We start from the raw sequence: 21,716 nt of genomic DNA on the forward strand, positions 1-21,716 counted from the left end.
TTAACACATCCTAGTTAGAAAAGACTTTTTGAAAGAAATGACAACTAAGCTGGGAGCTGACTTAAATAGGAGTGTTGCAGGCTCTGACAACAGAGCGTAGTGTGACATGGCTGGAGTAGAGACAGAACTGGGAGAGATGAGGCTGGAGAGCTAGCACAGAGTCAGGGAAAGAATATCTTCGGTTTTTTTGTGATACTGCAAAGTTTTAACTTCCACTCAATTGCAACCAACTTTAATAAAATAACACATGCAAAGACCACTCCATACAACACTCAGAAAACTAAAGCAGCACCTTTATTTTATACATACAAACAGTATAAAATGTTTACGTAAGAGCTGTGTTTGTTTACAATATATTATATTGCTTCAAGCCAATGCCAAAAGTTCATACATTATATTCCCTATTTTATTGTGTTTACAATATATTATATCGTTAACTGCCACTACCACAGTGTTGTTTCTTTCTCCTTTTTTTTTTTTTTCTCAATACTGAATTCTCTGGAATCATGGTAAGGTCAAAATGTATTGTGAGTGTAGAAATAAGGGGAATTTAACAAATGTGACAAATGTTTAAATACATGACAATATAATTTGAAATGCTATAACTTCAGCACTTTTAACTGCTTCATCCAGACCCTTGTGATTTATGCATTTTTGTTCCATTTATCTTCTCTAATGTTGCCCAGCCCCTCGACATCATGAATGCATTGTACTTTTGGAAATTATCTGCCAACTATACACTGAAAAGACAAAAATTTAACCTGAACAACTTACATAACATAAAATCGGTCCCAAAGCACTGAAACAAGAAAATCTATACCATCACACTACAGATGTACTTAGAAAACTTAAAAGGAAGAGTAAATATCAGCTTGGTGATTTATAATGAAGCTAATAAAATTCAGGCCAGTATTCTTAACTGTAATGAACATTATTTGAACATTCAACACATGAAAGGTTAACAAAGGCTATGAACTTGGTGTAACTTAAAACGTTTCAGATGTCGGAGTTCACCAGATGTAATTGGATTCAGGTGGGTCCTGCCGTTCCTCGGCCTTTTTAAGTGAAGGCGTGTGCTGCCTGAGCCGGGCGCCTGCTGGCCTCAGGGCATGCGTGAGGCTGGCTCCGTACCCTGCAAAATTATTCACAGCTTAAAAGAAAAGAAACTACAAAAACAGGCTCTTCAGATTCATTATTAATCATTCAAATGAAATCCATTTTCCCTTTTCAACCCAGAGTGAAAGACCACAGCAATCACAAAAAGCTACCTGAATGAAGAGATGTTACAGGTTCAAGATCTCTGTTAAAAGAAACCCATTTTACTGACTCCGTCAAATCTGGCTTCCACTGAATCTCTGATTCACTATGTATTTTGGCCATGCAGATACTCTTGATGCAAACTTTGGATGAATGTGATTGAATGGAAGGATGTTCTCCACCCAAGGGTTGGTAAGGACCTAGCACTGAGGTCTCAATAGCAGGGATGCTTCTGCAGAGGACTTGGTCATTGATCCTTTCACTGCCTTGTAAAACCAGACTCCATTACATTGATCTAGTTCAGTGTAATAACCCCCATTCTTCATATAGATCACATGATTAGGTGTGGCTATTGCGTTTACACAAAATAGGAATTTTATAAGAATTAAGGACTCCAGTACACGTTAGAGAAAGGTTATGATTTGAACTGATTCCTTATCAATGGGGATTTGTGAGTTTCAGTGAAGGTGGGCATCTATCGATAGCAGTTCCAGCTCATTGTAAGTGGAGTGTAACACTGAGTTACACAACTTGAAGCCTCTTATTACTTGTGAACTTCTGGAGATGCTTCTGGACACTGACTCACTTCTACTGATTTCCTAAAGGAGCAATCACACTTTAAAAATCTGCCTCCATCTTCCTGTGCATTAGAGTCAAGTTTGGCATTTCATTTGTTCCTTGTGTTTTTTTCTAAAATTTAATTAATTAATTAATTAATTAATTTGGCTGTGTTGGGTCTTCGTTGCTGTGCGCAGGCTTTCTCTAGTTGCGGTGAGCGGGGGCTACTCTTCGTTGCACAGAGGCCTCTCATTGTGGTGGCTTCTCTTGTTGCAGAGCACGGGCTCTAGGTGCATGGGCTTCAGTAGTTGTGGCACGTGGGCTCAGTAGTTGTGGCTCGCGGGCTCTAGAGCGCAGGCTCAGTAGTTGTGGCACATGGGCTTAGTTGCTCCGCAGCATGTGGGATCTTCCCGGACCAGGGCTCAAGCCCGTGTCCCCTGTACTAGCAGGCGGATTCTTAACCACTGTGCCACCAGGGACATCCCTTCCTTGTGGTTTTTAAATGCAAGCATGGGGGGACTTCCCTGGTGGTCCAGTGGTTAAGACTCCACACTCCCAATGCAGGGGCCCGGGTTCGATCCCTGGCCAGGGAACTAGATCCCACATGCTGCAACTAAGATCCTGCATGCCGCAAAGAAGACCTGGTGCAGCCAAATAAATAAATAAATAAATAAATGCAAGCATGCCATTAAGTAACTACTGAGAACAGAATACTTTGTTCCTGAATGTGTCTCTTTGAATTGTCAGTATGTAGGCTAGTAGCTCATGGCACAGCCAAAACAATGAGCCCACAATTCGCTGGAATAAACCCCTACCCTGCTGCTCACCCTGCAACCCATGAAGCCCACAGCTCCCTGGTGAGGGGAGCCTAAGCCGGGGAGTCTGTCTCCAGTATCCTCCTCCCAAGTAGGATGTCTGGGTGCCTGGGACCTCTCAGCGTGTCACCCTGCTGGGGGAGAACTCTGTGCCTCAGGGCTTCCTTGTCCCCTCCCTTTAATCAAAATAAACCTCATTCTTTCAGCCTGATTCTCTCAGCCAATGTACAAAATGGCTGGGTGGCCTCTCCTGGAAAACACGTTTGCATTTGAATCAAACACCAAGGCATCTTCTTGACATGCAGTGCGTGGATCTGAAGGAGGAACAGATGACAAAAGCTTTCAGCAGCAAAGTCTACAAGTGGGAGTGCTATTTGGTAGCTGGCAGACCTGTCAGAATTGCTCATCTAAACTACATGCATGAGGGCCCCTAACTTGCCTTCTTCCTGGAAGAGCGACTGGGTGTAACAGCAGGAACAGTGCCTCTTGTACTCCCCTCCCATCATCGTTGGCGGTCACCAGGCCCCAAATGTGAGTCCCAGAAGACCTTTGTAATTGAGTCCTGGGACCTATGGTCTCACTTCAGGTCATCCCTAGGCCCAAGCACTTCTGAAAACTTACTCTGATTTGGGGACAAACTGCACAGTTTGTATCCTGAGTTAAAGGTGGCATAAAGGGTTTGGTTTAACTCTTTTCCAAAATGGCTCCAGAAATGGTTAGTTTTCTATAGGTCTTTTACTCCCACGAAAGTCCCTCCCCCCAACCAAGTATGTCCTAACAGGGATACCATTCAATCATTCCCACCTCGGTAAAGGAACGCTTTTCCAAAGGAGCTCCACTTCTTGTTAAGCTATGCCCACCTGAAGCCAATTCAATCTACCATCCAGCCAATTCAGTGGGTGAAAAAGACTCAAATCAATGGCTTAGCCTAGACCAGACACCAGTATACTTTAAAATAAACAAACATGTATACCTACACATAAATGGTATATATACATATCAGAATAATGTAATGTGAGTTATAAAATATGCACAAAAATTAGAAATTAGAGATTGAGATATATAACTATATATACCTTATAAAATTTATACATAAATGTAATAAAAGAATATAAAATATAAAAAATGTTTTCAAACTATATTTTCCCTCAGCACCCAGCTGATCATTCCACACTCACTGGGCTACATGCATCACCCTTTGGAGACCACTGATTTAGGAAAACATCTGATGTGAAAGTGATCTGTTCAATTTGTGTACATTATTTTGGAGACACAATTTGGTAGACACAATCTGGATGTCTGTTAATCAAGGGAGTTGTATGACTGAATGAAGCCTTTCTTTCCTCAAAGGAAAATGGCCAGTGGGCCCATACTCAGGAGACTGAGTTCAAGCTGCAGGATGAACCTGCAGAAACTGCATTATTTATTTCCTTCACTTGCTGATTGACTGTCCATCCCTCTTGAACCTGGGTGCTACCAGGAAGGGCCTTTTCTGTCTGTTCACTGGTATGTCTCCAGTGCCTGGATTCATGCCTAGCATATCAATCAAAACGGAATGATTGAATTTAGCAACTTTCATTTTGTGTATAAAATAGGTCAGTGGTTTCTTAGCCTATAGCTAGTTCATTTTTGGTACTCAATAAATTTGAAAAAAAACACAATTCCATGATAACATCTCTCCTGTACTTCACAGACCTTTACTCTCCCACAAAAGAACCCATTTAAAGCATACCATAACCAAGACAGTTTAAAGATTTTACAGAGCAGAACTCTTCATGTTCTATATGCTGACTGATCAATCCTGAATGATAAAATCAGAACCATGTAGATACCAATCTACATTTGATTTAAAATCTTACTTTTACTTATTTCTATCACAGTTAACGTACCGTATTACCAAATCACCACGTAGTACTAATTCAACCCGGAAGGTATTTGTGGTGCTGTTTTACAGATGTGGTGCTGCTATTTTACAGTGATGCTTTCTTTCCTCTTTATACTCTAAAGCTTAGGCTCTAAAGTTTAGAGAGTACCCGGTGGGGCGGGGTGTGGCATGCAGGAGAACAGGCAGCGGAAGAGAAGTTGCTTTCATGAAAAGGAAAGCAGGGCTGAGTTAGGCTTGTCCATCAGCCTTTGGAGCCAGGAAACAGACATGCAAAAGGCTGGCTCCCCAGACGGCTCGCACTCACTTTTATTGCAGTGTCTTCCATGCCAGCCTTCCTGACATTGGCATTTGTTGGGTTCGTGGCAGGTTCCGTGTGTACCGCAGCCAGGCTCGCAGACAGCTAGAGGCAAAGGAGATAGAATGTTTCCTGAGCTTTCATATGTCAAAAGAATTACGCAGCTGCTTTTCCTGCCGTTCTTTAGAATATGTTAGTTTTGGCTTCATCCCTTAATTTTTTTTTCTTTCTTTCTAAGTCAATCTCCAGCTAGAAGTCAGTTTTGGACTTTTTGAAACAGTCCTGAGAGTAATCTTAAACTAGACCTGATGCTTCTCATTCACAATAGACGCTCAGGAGGACTTTGAAACTGCTGGGCAATGGAAGTTCATCTTCCTTAAGAAAACTCCTAAGAGTTAAAAAGTTTGGTTGTGTGTGCTAATGTGTCTAAGTTTTTTTTACATGCATGGATTTCATACAACGTCTTTGGTCTACTTCAAGGAAACATATGTCAGTGAAGAAAGGTTAATTGTGATGCCCAAGCAACATGCACTAGGTACAGAAGTTATAAAGAGAGAAGAGACTCCTACTAGTTTAATTATCCTGTAACACAGATTGACTATGTATACGGGGTACTTACGCTTTGAACAGAGGTCTCCTTGGTAACCTTTGGAGCACTTGCATTTACTTTTGCCAATGCATTTACCTCCATTTCGACAGGGCTGTGGGCATTTGCCTGAAATAGAGAAGAATGCAAATAAGCAAGGAACTCTGTGCTTCATTCAGAGGCAATTACATTTTTTCAAAGGAACTGCAAGGCTTTGAGAGGATCAAGCCTTTTAAATGGCAGTTATTTCCACTTACTTCTGATCTACCCTGGCTTTGTTACTGTTTGAGTCTCGTTTTTGATTTTTTTTTTTTTTGTTTTTTTGCGGTATGCGGGCCTCTCACTGCTGTGGCCTCTCCCGTTGAGGAGCACAGGCTCTGGACATGCAGCCTCAGCGGCCATGGCTCACAGGCCCAGCCGCTCCGCGGCATGTGGGATCTTCCCGGACCGGGGCACGAACCCGGGTCCCCTGCATCGGCAGGCGGACTCTCAACCACTGCGCCACCAGGGAAGCCCTTGAGTCTCGTTTTTGGAACAAACAGGCTAGTATTTTTACTTATGATTCTGGATATGTATCTTCTACAATGAATATGTTGTTCAAATGTATTTATATACTTTTTTTTTTTTTTGCAGTACGCAGGCCTCTCACTGTTGTGGCCTCTCCCGTTGCAGAGCACAGGCTCCGGACGTGCAGGCCCAGGGGCCACGGCTCACGGGCCCAGCGTGGCATGTGGGATCTTCCCGGACCAGGGACAAACCTGTGTCCCCTGCATCGGCAGGCGGACTCTCAACCACTGAGCCACCAGGGAAGCCCTAGATTACTTTTTAAATAAACAGAATAATGTTTTAACTGATTCATAAATGCTTGTAATCTAAGGTATACTAAAAATGAAGATATGAATGACGCCCTAACTGATCTTTTCTGAGTTCTGATTTTTGTATGTCACTTTTTCTGAAAGCAGGCCTATACCTGGACATGATGACTTCTGTCTTAGCCTCGGATTCTCCAGAAAGCAGGGCCTGCGTGCAGAGTTTATTTGGGAAGTGATCCTAGGGATCAGGAATAGGGGGTGGGGAGAGTAAAACGGCAAAGGGGGGAAAGCCAACACAAAAGTATAATATGTTTGTGGGTTGGTCATCACTATGGGCAACTGGGCTCTATCCTGCAGCGTCTTTCTGAGGAGCCAGGTAGACTGACTGCACCTTCAGGTTGACTGAAGGAAGGAAGAGGGCAGCGTTTATCCATCTGTACTTGTCTCCCACGGATCAAAGGTCACCCCACGGAATAACTTTCTTGCGTTTCCATTCTGTGACTGTGTGAGTGCAGATTGTATTTTTTTTTTGTTTTCAGTACTCAGGAGTCTCTGGGTGGAAAGCAAGAGAAGTGTGACACAGCTAAGGTGCAATTAGGCTATGTCTGTGCAAAATAGGTCATAGCAGTGGCTGGAGTGAAAGGCTGGCTGAGAAAGGATATGAGGTGGGGCACAAAAGGTGCCTGACTCCACACCTGTGCATTTTTCTGGAATGTCTTAGATCCTAATGATACATCATTCTTTCTTTTATCTCTGTGCCAAATGAGTATTGCTAGTCTTTTCACAGATTTTTGAATCACAGGATTTTAGAGCTGGAATAGGGCCTTAGATGTAAAAATTATATAATATTCCTCTTTTTTCTTACTTTTGAAGCTATTTATTCTCCCTCTGCAATCTAGAATTTGCCATCCTAAGGCTGAAGTTTTTTTCCAGGCAAGCATTATGCTTGACAAACATGAAGTGAATCCCATATGAAAGTAATTTTGCTAAAAACACTTTCTTCTCTTTTTATTTCTCCAAAAATGACTTTCTTCATATATAAATCAACCAAAGCAGCATTTAGTCATTGTGGAGATAATAGAGACTTAGTATTGAGATGTTAGATTCTCTCAAGAACCTGGAATGCCATTAGACCTGTAGGTTCTTCTGATGCAGGGATGTTCTAGAAACATGTATTAAAACAATCTTAATATTAGAATGCCACCTTTTTATTGACCATTAAAAATCCAAAATTGTACTTTTTGATAGGTTTGGATACAAATAATAGCATTTACTATTTGGTCAAGATCCCAACTCTAATTTAAGGAAAGGAATACCTAATTCTGAATTTCCATTTGCATCAGAGAAACATTTGTCCACATCATATGCACAAAATTGGATCCTATCACAGTACTCTGCAATGCACTGGGTTTTTTCAAGTAAGCAAGATGTGGGACAATAACTATATGGCAGAAAAGATAGAGGAGTTATTGTGAAATACTTGGAGAGCCCAAGTTTCCCCATATTCTATGAGATGTGAACTTGGTATCCAGGGATAATGCAAAGAATGATTGATGGAGAGAATCTTTTCAATGACTCCAAGGATCTTTTTGTTTTCTTGGCAAGAGGGAAGTGAGGACCCTTAGGATCACTGCAGCCAGGAAGGAGGACGTTCTCTCCCGGTTATCTCACCACAGAAATATGATTGCCAGTGACGGTCAGAAGGCCATTCCTAGATCAAACCTCATAGAGCCAAAACATCATGAAGGGATGATTGTTTTAAAATTACAAATTCTGTAAGTGTCTGTAACATTGACTTCCTTTTCCTGAAAATATTTTGCAACCAATCTATCCATTGGACAGTGGTAAACTGAGTCAACTTGAGCAATTACACATTTTTACCCAAATGAGACTAAACATTGCCTGAAGACAAACAGATTTGACTAATTCTAAACAATTTGAATTTTAACTCTAACCAGTGAGAAGAGTGAGATAAGGTATTGACAAAATAAAGATATTAAACTTCCTCTGCCCATCAGATTGTGAGGTAACTTAAATTTGTGACTATCGTTCACATAGAAAAAAGATAAAAATAGTTTACAATAAGCGCCAATAACTGTCATCTCTGGGTCTTAGAATTATGAGTGATTTTTAATTATTTTATCCAATATTATAATTTTTTATGGAGAACATTTTATACAGATAAGTTTTATAATAATAAGAACCTATTAACCTATTAAAAAACATTTATAGTACAGTATAAATAATTTGGTCTTTTTAACTGAAGGTTCATTAAAGATTCTTGTAAAGTCTGTGAACCTTAAAGAACAAGATAAACATAGGTGCATACATCTAGATACTTCTAACCATGGTCTTATTTGTTAAACTGCAAGTATATCTCACAGTCAAGTCAGAATGAAGTTTGAGAAGATATCAATTCTGATAGAGGCCAGGAGAAATGAAAATATAAATAGCATCAGAATACATATTTCATTAAAAAAACAGACAGTAACAAGTGTTGGTAAGGATATGGAGAAATTGGAACCCTTGTACATTGCTGGTGGGAATGTAAAGTTGTACAGCCACTTTGGAAAACAGTTCAGCAGTTCCTCAAAAAATTAAAGAGTTAACGTGGTCTAGCAATTTTACTCCTAGGTATATACCCAAGAGAACTGAAAACACGTTCACACAAAAACTTGTACACAAATGTTCATTGCAGCACTATTATTCGTTAAGAGTCCTAAAGTGGGAACAGCCCAAATGCCCATCAACTGATGAATAGATAAACAAAATGTGGTTGGTATATCCACACATGCAATGTTATTTAGCAAATAAAAGGAAGTAATGATATATGCTACAACGTAGGTGAACCTCGAAAACATGCTAAGTGAAAGAAGTCAGACATAAAAGGCCATATATTGGATGATTCTATTTATATGAAATATCTAGAATAGGCAAATCTAAAGAGACAGGAAGTGGATTAGTGGATTCCAGGGGCTTGGGGAGAGGCAATGACGAGTGACTGCCCATCGGTACAGGGTTTCTCTGGGGGATGATGACATGTTCTGGAATTAGAAGAGATGCTGCACAATTTCATGACTATATTCAATTACATACTTTAAAATGGTGAATTTTACGGTATGTGAGTTGTATCTCAATTTAAAAATAGGATACATAATTCAACTTTTTGTCTCTATTACACTAGAGGCACTTTTCAACTCAAAACCCATTTTAATTTTTTCCTGGTAATTTGGTTCCTGTAATAGAAACAAAAAATTTCCTAAAAGGATTTGAGTATAACTTGTGTTGGGGATAATCAGGAGCTTTCAAAAGGTCCACATTTTTGGTGCAGTTAAAAAAAAAAAAAAGAATAGAAAACAGTTTCTGCCAATGGAAAGGTCATAAACCTAAGGGCATGAAACAGATATCTACATGAAGAGAAATGAACCCATGAACAAAGATTCATAAACATGAACCAACTAAATATGTGAAGTTTGAGAGTAAGTATGGGAAGAAAACTGAGGGGAGTGAGCTCAGAGATATCTTTATCAGGGCAGGGTAATTAATAAGAGCAGAAGCCACATCCTGACAATTAATTACATGTCCTATGGAAACTTCAGAGGTACTTCATTTGAACTCTATAAAAAACTGTCACTTCAGTTACTACTTATTAAGCTACAAAAACCCACAAATAAATTAGAGGTTGAAAGTTAAAATAGGAAGTCAGTATTATTTAATTTTGAACCCAGTACAACTTCAAAAACTATGGCTGTACCAAACACAGTGGTGTTTTATGGATACAATACAGCTGGAGGTAAAAATGCCATATTCTAGAACTTCCAGAAAGGCAGGGACACAGCACCTTTAGCAGACGTGTTTTATGGATACAATACAGCTGGAGGTAAAAATGCCATATTCTAGAACTTCCAGGAAGGCAGGGACACAGCACCTTTAGCAGACGTGCTCACTCACATTCCTTTTGCTCCTTCCTGAGCGGGGCTTTGGTGTTATCTGTCTTCTGGGTCATAGAGCAATTGAGAGTGGGGCTGGCTCATTTCTGAGTTGAGCAGAGAGCTTCAGTGACGTGACTGGGAGGTGACAGGGCCAGGGCAAGCAGTTTGGTATCCTGATTCCCAAAACAATGTTTACCTACCACATTCCACCCTTACATTTTTATTTTTTTTGTATCAAAGCATGACAAACATCTAGTGAAGGCATAATGTGCACTGATTTTAAGTTTATGGCTCAACTCTTTTTTTTTTTTTTTACATAAATAAACACTCAGGAGACACTTCCTCAATCAAGATATAGAGCATTTTTGGCACCCCATAAAGTTCCTTTGTGCCCCCATCACTATTCTTGTTTCTATGATCATCCATTACTTTTGCCTGTTCTTGAACTTCATAAGAATGGAATCATGCAGCATGCACTTTCCTGTGTCCAGCTTTTACTTAGCATAACATCTGTGCAATTCCTTCATGTTGTTGCCTGTGCTATTAGGTTTTTGTTTGTTTGTTTTTATTGCTCTGCACCTTTTTCCCCCATCTTTTTTCTTGAGCCTATCCTTTTCTCTGAGATGAGTTACTAGGCTCCGTCTGGTTAGGAAATGTGGCAGTGAGTGCCAGAGAAAAAACTCTCTATGCCTACGGGTAGGTGAACAAATTCCAGCTGTCCTAAAGCTCTGATCTACATTTCCAGGCTGAAACTATGGGCTCTGCACAATGAGAAGGGGACAAAAATCACTAACAAGAAACAACACAACATGGTGAATAACTCAAACCCAGATAACTGAGTCAGAGAGCATTTGCTCTGAGTCATCTGTGCTATGTCACTCTTTGCCCACCTTTAGCCAAAACAGATGGCGGCTCAATCTAGTAAAAAGAAACCACTGGCCTGAGACGTTAGACAAGGTATTCATTGTCTCTGGGCTTCAGATTCCTCATCAATAAAATGAAGGGGTTAGATGGAGCTTCTAAGTTCCCCCCCCCGAACAAAGACAATGCAGGTCAATACTCACTTATTTCACACTGTTCCCCCTCAAGTCCTGGAGGACAAATACACTTTCCAGGGTAGAAACAGGTCCCTCCGTTAAAGCAGGTGGCTGAGCAGTTTGCTGTTAGAATGAAAACAGGGTATTGCATTAGATAGTAGCTTAAATCTAACAACAACAACATTTCATTAAGGCCAAGTGATTCTTCTTAGGCATCTGCTACTTGCCCATTTACTTATTTAACAAAACAAGCCACTTTACACATACAGGAATTGTAAGCAATTGCTTGACCATTTGCAGATTCCAGCAACATAACAGGATACCACACACATTACACAGGACCCACCTCTAGGGGTTTACTTCTTAGTGGAAAAAGACATCGTGTGTAAAAAAAAAAAAATTATCTTTTTAATTTTCTTATAAATATCTATGCTCTTAAAGGAGAAGAACTCTATGAACCCAAGAAAATATTTTTTAAGATGAAGGAAGAGTAAAAGGAGAAAACTTTCTTTGGAATAGATAAAAGGGAGAGAAGTCATAAATATTGGGATCAGACAAAGGAGAAAGCAACTTCTTTTCTGAGTAAGAGGAACAGAGATGCATCTTATATAACAGGAATTTTTTAAAAATAGACTTTTTTGACATTTGCAGGAAGGAGTAATTATATTCAGGAAAAGACAGACTGTTGCCCCTTGCGGGTCCCACAGGCAGGGAAGTGGCGGCAGCATGAGCTGGAGGGATGAAGAATGTAGGTATATTATTGTGGGAGTCCAATTAACTAGATTTTCCAGGTAATAATCATACTGTTTGTGATTCATACTAAACCCTCTCTCTTAGAGTCAGCTTCTGAAATTTCACTGCTCACTGGCACCTAAAATAGAGGGAAGACAGAAATGGGGACGGGGGAGAGCAAATATCTAAAAATAGACAAGTTGGCTCATTCTGTAAAGGAGATGAAAATAAGAACTTGATTCTCAGCTATTCCAGTTTTATGGCCTATTTGTTCTTGTCCTATATAAAACAGGCCAAAGTTGGCTATAGATGAACGAAAGCTGGAATAAGCTTTCAGAAAGGAAATCCAAAAGTTCTAAGTGTATGCTTTCTTTGTGGAAAAGAAGTCCAACTGGAATATTGTATGAATATCATGCTTCTTAAATGATAAAGCTTTTTGTTAAAAATCATAAGTACCTCTCAGCTTAAGGCCATGCTGTACTTGCTTTGGCAAAATCAAGCCTCCTGATGTAGAGGGGAGCAGCGGCATTGGGGTACAGAATTTAGGATTTAGGAGAATCAGCTCTTGGACTTCCTCTTTGCTACTTGCTGCTAGTATTGTTAGGGCTGGACAGGTTTTTTTTTTAAAAAATTATGGAACGTTTCACGAATTTGCATGTTATCCTTATGCAGGGGGCATGCTAACCTTCTCTGTATCATTCCAATTTTAGTATATGTGCTGCTGAAGCGAGCACAAGACAGTTGTTTTTGTGAGCGTGTCCTGTCTCCCCACTTGTCCCTGTTTCTCCTGGGGATAATAAGAAGAGATGAGAAAACATCAGGACCTGTGCCCACTTGGCTGGAGCCCTCTGGGCACTATCCCTTACTAATGTGTAGAATGCAATGAACCTGGGAGTATAATCAAAAGTTACAGAATATGACAAAGCTGATTACTGAATTTGGCCACACCCTTAGTATTTGCATAATACTTTACCATCTGGACCAAGCTTCTCTACATTGCTGTTGTGCCATGATTCTTGACTCAGAAAATGAGCCAGAGACACCAAGTAACTTTCACTGGGGCTGAGGGTTTGCTAGGCCAGTGTTTAACTACTCAACTGTTAAAGTTTGCAACAGATGTCCCAAGAGCCAATAAAAGTTAATCTTTAGTGTTTCTTCAAATATGTAGGGCTAAGGTCTAGCTCCGTGCCAGTAATTAAACCATTTTTCAGAAGCTCTACACTCCCTCCTGGTTAATAAATGCATCTTTTTGTTGAGGGAGTAAAAAACATTACTTTTTAATGTTCCCAGATCTCTGGGGAAACCAAGTGGAATTTCAACAGACTTTCCAAAAGAATAAAAAAAAGTTACTGAAGTCTAACAAGTAAGAAAATCTTTCATCTGGAAGGTAAAATATTACAAATGTAAAAGAAACTGGAATACACATATATCTTTTCCTTCAACAGGGACCATGCAGCGTTTGTGGGACCATGCAGCGTTTGTGACACCATAGCATAAGAAAAACATTACAATTGACAGTACACTGTGCAAATGCACCAATAACAGCCTCATCTGTGTAAGCAGGCCTCACAAATGGTCTTTCTAAACCTGATAATACATTCATTCTTCATCCACATCTCTGAAGGATTTGCTCTATTTCCTAATAGTTTTGAGATAATACGAGTTTAATTCTGCTTCAAGAATTAACTTCTGTCCAGTTTTGAAGTAGCAGAGATGCTGAAGGCTACATTTAGACAAATGCAAAGAAGCTTCACAAGAAAGAATTTTATTCACTGGCTATTATTATCAGTGTCATTAGTGCTTAATCTTTATGAACATAAAATTTTAAAATTATTTTCACTCCAATGCTATAGTTTTAGAAGATCACTTACAACTAAAAGGTAGAGATGCTCTCACACATGATCTCATTTAGCATAGAGGTGGGGGAACCAGGGGTCAATGGCTTAATTTCCAGTTTAGAGTTGGGAAGAGCATCGCCCAGAGAGATGAGGTTCTCTGCCCAGAAGCAGTCACTGGTAGAGGAACTAGGATGTGAAACAGGTAGCCTGAGTGGCAACATGGTACAGTGGAGGGTGTGAATTTGGGCCAAGCTTCTCAAGCTCTATAAACCTCATTTTGCTCAGCTGAGATTGAGATGGATGATGCTTTACGTATCTCAAAAGATTGTTGAGAGTAAAGTTAGGTAATTGTATGAAGGTACTTTGTATATCATAAAATAACAGACAACCATAAATGACTATTCTGACTCATATTAAGGGCTCTTTCCTTTAGCTTTTCCTTCTTTTTTAAAAAGCTGCTCAATCTTAACTGGTGCTATCTGCACTATCACTAAAGAGAGACACTTCTCTAAAATAACACATCATTTTATTTTGAGGCAAGTAGTTATTTAAAAGAAACAGTGCCCTACTCATGCAATTAGCATTTTGGACACAAGGATAATTTCATTAAATACATACACTTTAAGGATATAATTTAATTTTTTTTTCCATAGAAGATGTTAACTGGGCAAAATAGATAGCTGTCCTGTAAAGAGTATGAATCATTCAGTACTATTTTAGAGTCACATTTGAATCCACTTTCTGAGAGTAAAATCTGGCTATGATGCAGCATCATAGGAAGGAGGATCCTGATCTCTCAGGGATGTGATCTGTGAGCAGAGAATTAAATTCGGGATCAGTGAACTTCTAGGTCAGTCAATTTGGAAGAGACTGTTTGATTTCAGTCTTTGAAGCTCACCCATAAAACTAATTTGGGACATACCAAAACCCCAATAGGGAAGGAGCAGTTAATTGTTCACAAAAATCCACGCTCCCCTCCCATAAAGTTGTCATTGGGAGATGGTTGTCCAACCAGGGATGACATTTCTCCTGCCTGCATCCAGGTAGGATAATGGGGCTAATTCCTATCCATGGAATAGGTGTTGAAGTTTTGTAGGTCACTTCTGAGCTTTTGTTTTGTTTTTTGTTTGTTTTTTAGGCAGTACCTACTCCAGTCTTTCTTTCTCTGCTTATTGGCTGGATCTGAAGAGCTCCAAAGCTGTAGGCAGAACCACTGATGGAAGCCACCTGGGACCCTAAATCACTGCATGGAGAAGAACTGCCCTGCCCACTGACCAAGTATTCCTGCCCTGGAGCATTCTGTGAGCAAATGTAAACTTGTACTGTGTTAAGCTACACTAAAATTTGGGGTTAAAGTTATAGCAGCCAACTGAGACCACGCGGCACAACTACTGAAGCCCGCGTGCGCCTAGAGCCCATGCTCTGCAACAAGAGAAGCCTGCACACAGCAACGAAGAGAGCCCCCACTCGCCACAACTAGAGAAAGCCTGTGCACAGCAACAAAGACACAACACAGCAATAAATAAATTTATATTTAAAAAAACAACAACAAAAAAGTTATAGCAGCCAGTGAAGTGATACATCCTATTTACAGAGCTGTTATGAAGAGTGATGATATAGTAAATATACGTCTTTTAATCAAACATTTAAAAAGTAAAAACAACCTTGTTCTTAGAAAGTTACCTTTATCACAGTTGACTCCATAGAATCCAGGTGGACAGATGCAGAAACCGGGAGTAACACAAAGCCCGCCGTTCATGCATCGTGGTGTGCAAAGGGCTAATGGGAAGAGAGAATTCTGATTAAGACCAAATAGGGTTTTGCGAGCAGGACCGTTTTGGAAATGTCAATAATACAACAGGTCTGTATTTTCAAGCTTTGCAGTTGACACTAAAGTAGTCACTCTTTAGAGATACAAGTTTGCTATATTAAAAATTATTTTTATGCAGTAAATAAGGCTAGTTTTCAACCAATTTCATAGAAGAGAATTAAAATTTGCCCAGAATCATTATTTTAACTAAGATGTGGTCTTCTTAAGACTGTAAATATTTTTTCTTGCCTTATTTCCTCAATCTTCCAATTTCGAAATCAGTGCAGATGAAGGTCAGGACAAGATGGTGGAGTAGGACCTTGACCTCACCTCCTCTCATGAACACACCAAAATCACAACTAAGTGCTAAATAATCATCTATAAAAAGACTGGAACCTACCAAAAAAGATATTCTACATCCAGAGACATAAAGAAGAAACCACAACGAGACAGTAGGAAGAGCACACTTGTGATATAATCAAATCCCATAGCCCTCAGGTGCGTGACCCATAAACTGAAGAACAGTTATATTGCAGAAGTTCTCCCACAGGAGTGAGAGTTCTGAGTCCCACATCAGGCTCCCCAGCCTGGAGGTCTGACATTGGGAAGAGGAACCCCCAGAGCAGGTGGTTTTGAAGGCCAGCGGGGCTTGAATGCAGGAGCTCCATAGGACTGGAGGAAACAGACACTCCACTCTTGGAGGATGCACACCAGGTCTTGTGTAACTGGGACCCAGGGCAAAAGTAATGACTTCATAGGAGCCTGGGCCAGACTCATCTAGTTTTCAAGGGTCTCCAGGGGCGGGGGGCAGCTGTGGCTCACTCTGAGGACAAGGACACTGATGGCAGAGGTATCGGGGAGTATTCATTGGTATGAGCTCTCCTGGAGGCCGACACTTTGCCACCAAGACCTGGCCCCACCCAACAGCCTGTAGGCTCCAGTGCTGGGACACCTGAGGCCAAACAACAAACAGGGTAGGAACACAGCCCCACCCATCAGCAGACAGGCTGCCTAAAGACTTCCTGAGCCCACAGCCGCCTCTAGACTACCCCTTAACATGGCCCTCCCCAACAGAGGGCCAAGACCCAGCTGCACTCACCAGTGAGTAGGCACTGGCCCCTCCCAACAGGAAGCCTACACAAGCCTCTAGACCAGCCTCACCCACCAGGGGGCAGACACCAGAAGCAAGAATACTATGATCCAGCAGGCTGCAGAACTGAGTCCACAAACACAGGTCAGAATCTACCAGCTGGTCCCTGGCCCCTGGGCAATGAGAGGGAAGTGTACTTCTGGAACACACAGGACATCCTCTACAGAGGGCCATTTCTCCAAGGTCAAGAAACATAACTAACTTACCATATACATAAAAATTCAAATAGAAGTTTAGACAAAATGAGATGGCAGAAGAATATATTCCAGACAAAAGAACAAGATAAAACCCCAGAAGACCAACTAAGTGGAGATAGGCAATCTACCCAGGAAAGAGTTCAGAGTAATGATCGTAAAGATGGTCCAAGAACTCAGAAAACAATGGATACACAGAGCGAGAAGTTACAAGAGTTCTTAACAAAGAGTTCAAAAATATAAAAAACAACCACACAGTTGAAGAATACAATAACTAAAATGAAAAAATACACTAGAAAGAATCAACAGCAGAATGAATGAGGCAGAAGAACGTACAAGTAAGCTGGAAGACAAAGTGGTGGAAATCACTGCTGTGGAACAGAATAAAGAAAAAAAGAATGAAAAGAAATGAGGACCATTTAAGAGACCTCTGGGACAATATCAAGTGCACCAGGATTTGCATTATATGGGTCCCAGAAGGAGAAAAGAGAGAGAAAAGACGTGAGAAAAAATTTGAAGAGATAATAGCTGAAAAATTCCCTAACATGGGAAAGGAAGCAGTCACCCAACTCCAGAAAGTGCAGAGAGATCCATACAGGATTAAACCAAGGAGGAACACACCAAGACATCTACTAATCAAATTGACAAAAATTAAAGATAAAGATAAAATATTAAAAGCAACAAGGGAAAAGCGACAAATAACAAAGAAGGGAATCTCCATAAGGTTATCAACTGATTTTTCAGCAGAAATTCTGCAGGCCAGAAGAAAGTAGCATGGTATATTTAAAGTGATGAAAGGGAAAAACCTACAACCAAGAATACTCTACCTAGCAAGGCTCTCATTCAGATTTGATGGAGAATTTAAAAGCTTTACAGACAAGCAAAACCTAAAAGAATTCAGCACCACCAAATTAGCTTTACAACAAATGCTAAAGGAACTTCTCTAGGTGGAAAAGAAAAGGCCACAACTAGAAATAAGAACATTATGGGGCTTCCCTGGTGGCGCAGTGGCTGAGAGTCCGCCTGCCAATGCAGGGGACACGGGTTCGTGCCCCAGTCTGGGAAGATCCCACATGCCGCGGAGCGGCTGGGCCCATGAGCCATGGCCACTGAGCCTGCACGTCCGGAGCCTGTGCTCCACAACAGGAGAGGCCACAACAGTGACAGGCCCACGTAATGCCAAAAAAAAAAAAAAAAAAAAAAGAAGAACGTTATGAAATGGGAAAGGTCACCAGTAAAGGCAAACATACAGTAAAGGTAGGAAATCATCTGCACACAAATACAATATCAAAACCAGCAATCATGAGAACAGGAGAGTACAAATGCAGGATATTAGAAATGCATTTGAAATTAAGAGATCAGTAACTTAAAACAATTGTGTATATGTATAGACTGATATATCAAAACCTCATGGTAACTGCAAACCAAAAATCTATAATACATATACACACAAAAAGAAAAAGGAATCCAAGCACAACACTGAAGATAGTCATCAAATCATGAGAAGAGAACAAAAGAGGAAAGGAAGAAAAAAGACCTACAAAAACAAATCCAAAACAGTTAACAAAATGGCAATAGGAACATACATATTGATAATTACCTTAAGTGTAAATAGATTAAATGCTCCAACCAAAAGACACAGACTGGCTAAATGGATACAAAAACAATACCTGTATATATGCTGTCTATAAAAGACCCACTTCAGATCTAGAAACACATACAGACTTAAAGTGAGGAGATGGAAAAAGGTATTGCATGCAAATGGAAATCAAAAGAAAGCTGGAGTAGCAATACTCATATTAGACAAAATAGACTTTAAAATAAAGACTGTTCCAAGAGATAAAGAAGGATACTACATAATGAGCAAGGGATCAATCCAAGAAGAAGATAATAACAATTGTAAATATATATGCACCCAACATAGGAGCACCTCAATAATAAGGCAAATGTTAACAGACATAAATGGAGAAATTGATAGTAACACAGTAATAGTGGGGGATTTTAACACCCCACTTACATCATCAATAAGGAAACACAGGTCTCAAATGACACATTAGACCAGATGGACTTAAATGATATTTATAAAGGCTTTTTATAAATAGTTCTAAGGCTTTCCATCTGAAAGCCTCAGAATACACATTCTTTTCAAGTACACATGAACATTCTCCATGATAGATCACATATTGGGTCACAAATCAAGCCTCAGTAAATATAAGAAAATTGAAATCATATCTACCATCTTTTCTAACCATAATGCAGGAGATTAGAAATAACTAAAAGAAGAAAACTGCAAAAAACACATGCTATTAAATAACCAATAGATCACTGAAAAAATCAAAGAGGAAATCAAAAAATACCTAGAGACAAATGAAAATGGAAACACAATGATCCAAATGCTATGGGATGCAGCAAAACCAGCTCTAAGAGTGAAGTTTATAATGATACAAGCTTACCTCAGGAAACAAGAAAAATCTCAAAAAACAACCTAACATTACACCTAAAGCAACTAGAGAAAGAAGAACAAATAAAACCCAAAGTTAGTAGAAGGAAAGAAATCATAAAGATCAGAGCAGAAATAATGAAATAGAGACAAAGAAAACAATAAAAAAATCAATAAAACTAAAAGCTGGTTCTTTGAAAAGATGAATATAATTGATAAGTCTTTAGCCAGACTCATCAAGAAAAAAAGGGAGAGGGCCTAAATCAATAAAATTAGAAATGAAAAAGGAGAAGTTACAACTGACACCACAAATACAAAGGACCATAAGAGATTAAGCAACTATATGCCAATAAAATGGACAACCTAGAAGACATGGACAAATTCTTAGAAAGGTACAATCTCCCAAGATTGAACCAAGAAGAAACAGAAAATATGAACAGACCAATTAACAGTACTGAAATTGAATCTGTGATGCAAAAACTACAAACAAAAGTCCAGGACCAGATGGCTTCACAGGTGAATTTTAACAAACATTTAGAGAAGAGTTAACACCTATCCTTCTGAAGCTATTCCAAAAAATTACAGAGGAAGGATCACTCCCAAACTCATTCTATGAGCCCACCATCACCCTGATACCAAAACCAGACAAAGATACCACACACACAAAAAAAATTAGAGGCCAATATCACTGATGAACATAGACGCCAAAATCCTCAACAAAATACTAGCAAACTGAATCCAACGATACATTAAAAGGATCATACCCAGTGATCAAGTGGGATTTATCCCAGTCATGCAAGGATTTTTCAATATCCGCAAATCAATCTGTGTGATACACCACATTAACAAATTGAAGAATAACAATCATATGATCATCTCAGTACATGCAGAAAAAGCTTTTGATAAAATTCAACATCGATTTATGATAAAAACTCTCCAGAAAGTGGGCACAGAAGGAACATACCTCAACATAATACAAGCCATATATGACAAATGCACAACTAACATCATACTCAACAGTGCAAAGCTGAAAGCATTTCCTCTAAGATCAGGAACAAGACAAGGATGTCTATTCTTGCCACTTTTATTCAACATAGTTTTGGAAGTCCTAACCACAGCAATCAGAGAAGAAAAAGAAATAAAAGGGATCCAAATTGGAAAAGAAGTAGTAAAACTGTCACTGTTTGCAGATGACATGATGCTATATATAGAAAATCTTCAAGACGCTACCAGAAAACTACTCAGCTCATCAATGAATTCAGTAAATTTACAGGATACAAAATTAATACACAGAAATCCATTGCATTTCTATACACTAACAACGAAAGATCAGAAAGAGAAATTAAGGAAATTAAGGAAACAATCCTACTTACCATCGCATCAAAAGGAATGAAATACCTAGGAATAAACCTACCTAAGGAGGCAGAAGACCTGTACTCTGAAAACTATAAGATGCTGATGAAAGAAACTGAAGATGACCCAAACAGATGGAAAGATGTACTGTGTTCTTGGGTTGGAAGAATCAATATTGTTAAAATGACCATACTACCCAAGGCAATCTACAAATTCAATGTCATCCCTATCAAATCACAAATGGCATTTTTCACAGAACTAGAGCAAAAATTTTAAAATATGTATGGAAACACAAAAGACCCTGAATAGCCAAAGCAATCTTGAGAAAGAAAAATGGAGCTGGAGGAATCAGGTTCCCTGGCTTCAGACTATTCTACAAACCTACAGTAATCAAAACAGTATGGTACTGGCACAAAAACAGACACATAGATCAATGGAACAGGATGGAAAGCCCAGAAATAAATCCATGTACCTATGGTCAATTCATCTATGACAAGGGAGGAAATACTATACAATGGAGAAAAGACTGTCTCTTCAGTAAGTGGTGCTGGAAAAACTGGACAGCTACATGTAAAAGAATGAAATTAGAACATTCTCTAACACCATACACCAAAAAAGCTCAAAATGGATTAAAGACCTAAATGTAAGACCAGATACTGTAATACTCGTAGAGGAAGACATAGGCAGAACACTCTTTGAGATAAATTGCAGCAATATCTTTTTGGATCCATCCCCTAGAGTAATGGAAATTAAAAAATAAACAAATGGGACCTAATTAAACTTAAAAGCTTTTGCACAGCAAAGGAACCCATAAACAAGAAGAAAAGACAACCCTCAGAATGGGAGAAAATATTTGCAAACAAAGCAACTGACAAAGGATTAATCTCCAAAATATACAAGCAGCTCATGCAGCTCAATATGAAAAAAACCAAACAACCCAATCAAAAAATGGGCAGAAGACCTAAATAGACATTTCTCCAAAGAAGACATACAGATGGCCAAGAGGCACATGAAAAGCTGCT

At 39.5% G+C, this 21,716-nt stretch overlaps 1 protein-coding gene across 1 annotated transcript in view; it reads right to left on the reverse strand.

Moving 5' to 3' along the window:
- Positions 1-1,010: 1,010 nt before the first annotated feature.
- WIF1 (WNT inhibitory factor 1) overlaps positions 1,011-21,716 on the reverse strand; it is a gene marked incomplete at both ends in the record, with an annotated part of 87,698 nt that continues 66,992 nt past the window's right edge. The window contains 5 exons of the mRNA XM_079715938.1: positions 1,011-1,132; positions 4,820-4,915; positions 5,430-5,525; positions 11,205-11,300; positions 15,431-15,526. Coding sequence (XP_079572064.1) covers positions 1,011-1,132; positions 4,820-4,915; positions 5,430-5,525; positions 11,205-11,300; positions 15,431-15,526 — 506 coding nt within the window. The remainder of the gene's footprint in view (positions 1,133-4,819; positions 4,916-5,429; positions 5,526-11,204; positions 11,301-15,430; positions 15,527-21,716) is intronic.

This window comes from Hyperoodon ampullatus (genome assembly GCF_949752795.1).
Source record: "Hyperoodon ampullatus genome assembly, chromosome: 11".
In the NCBI taxonomy this organism is placed as follows: Eukaryota; Metazoa; Chordata; class Mammalia; order Artiodactyla; family Ziphiidae; genus Hyperoodon; species Hyperoodon ampullatus.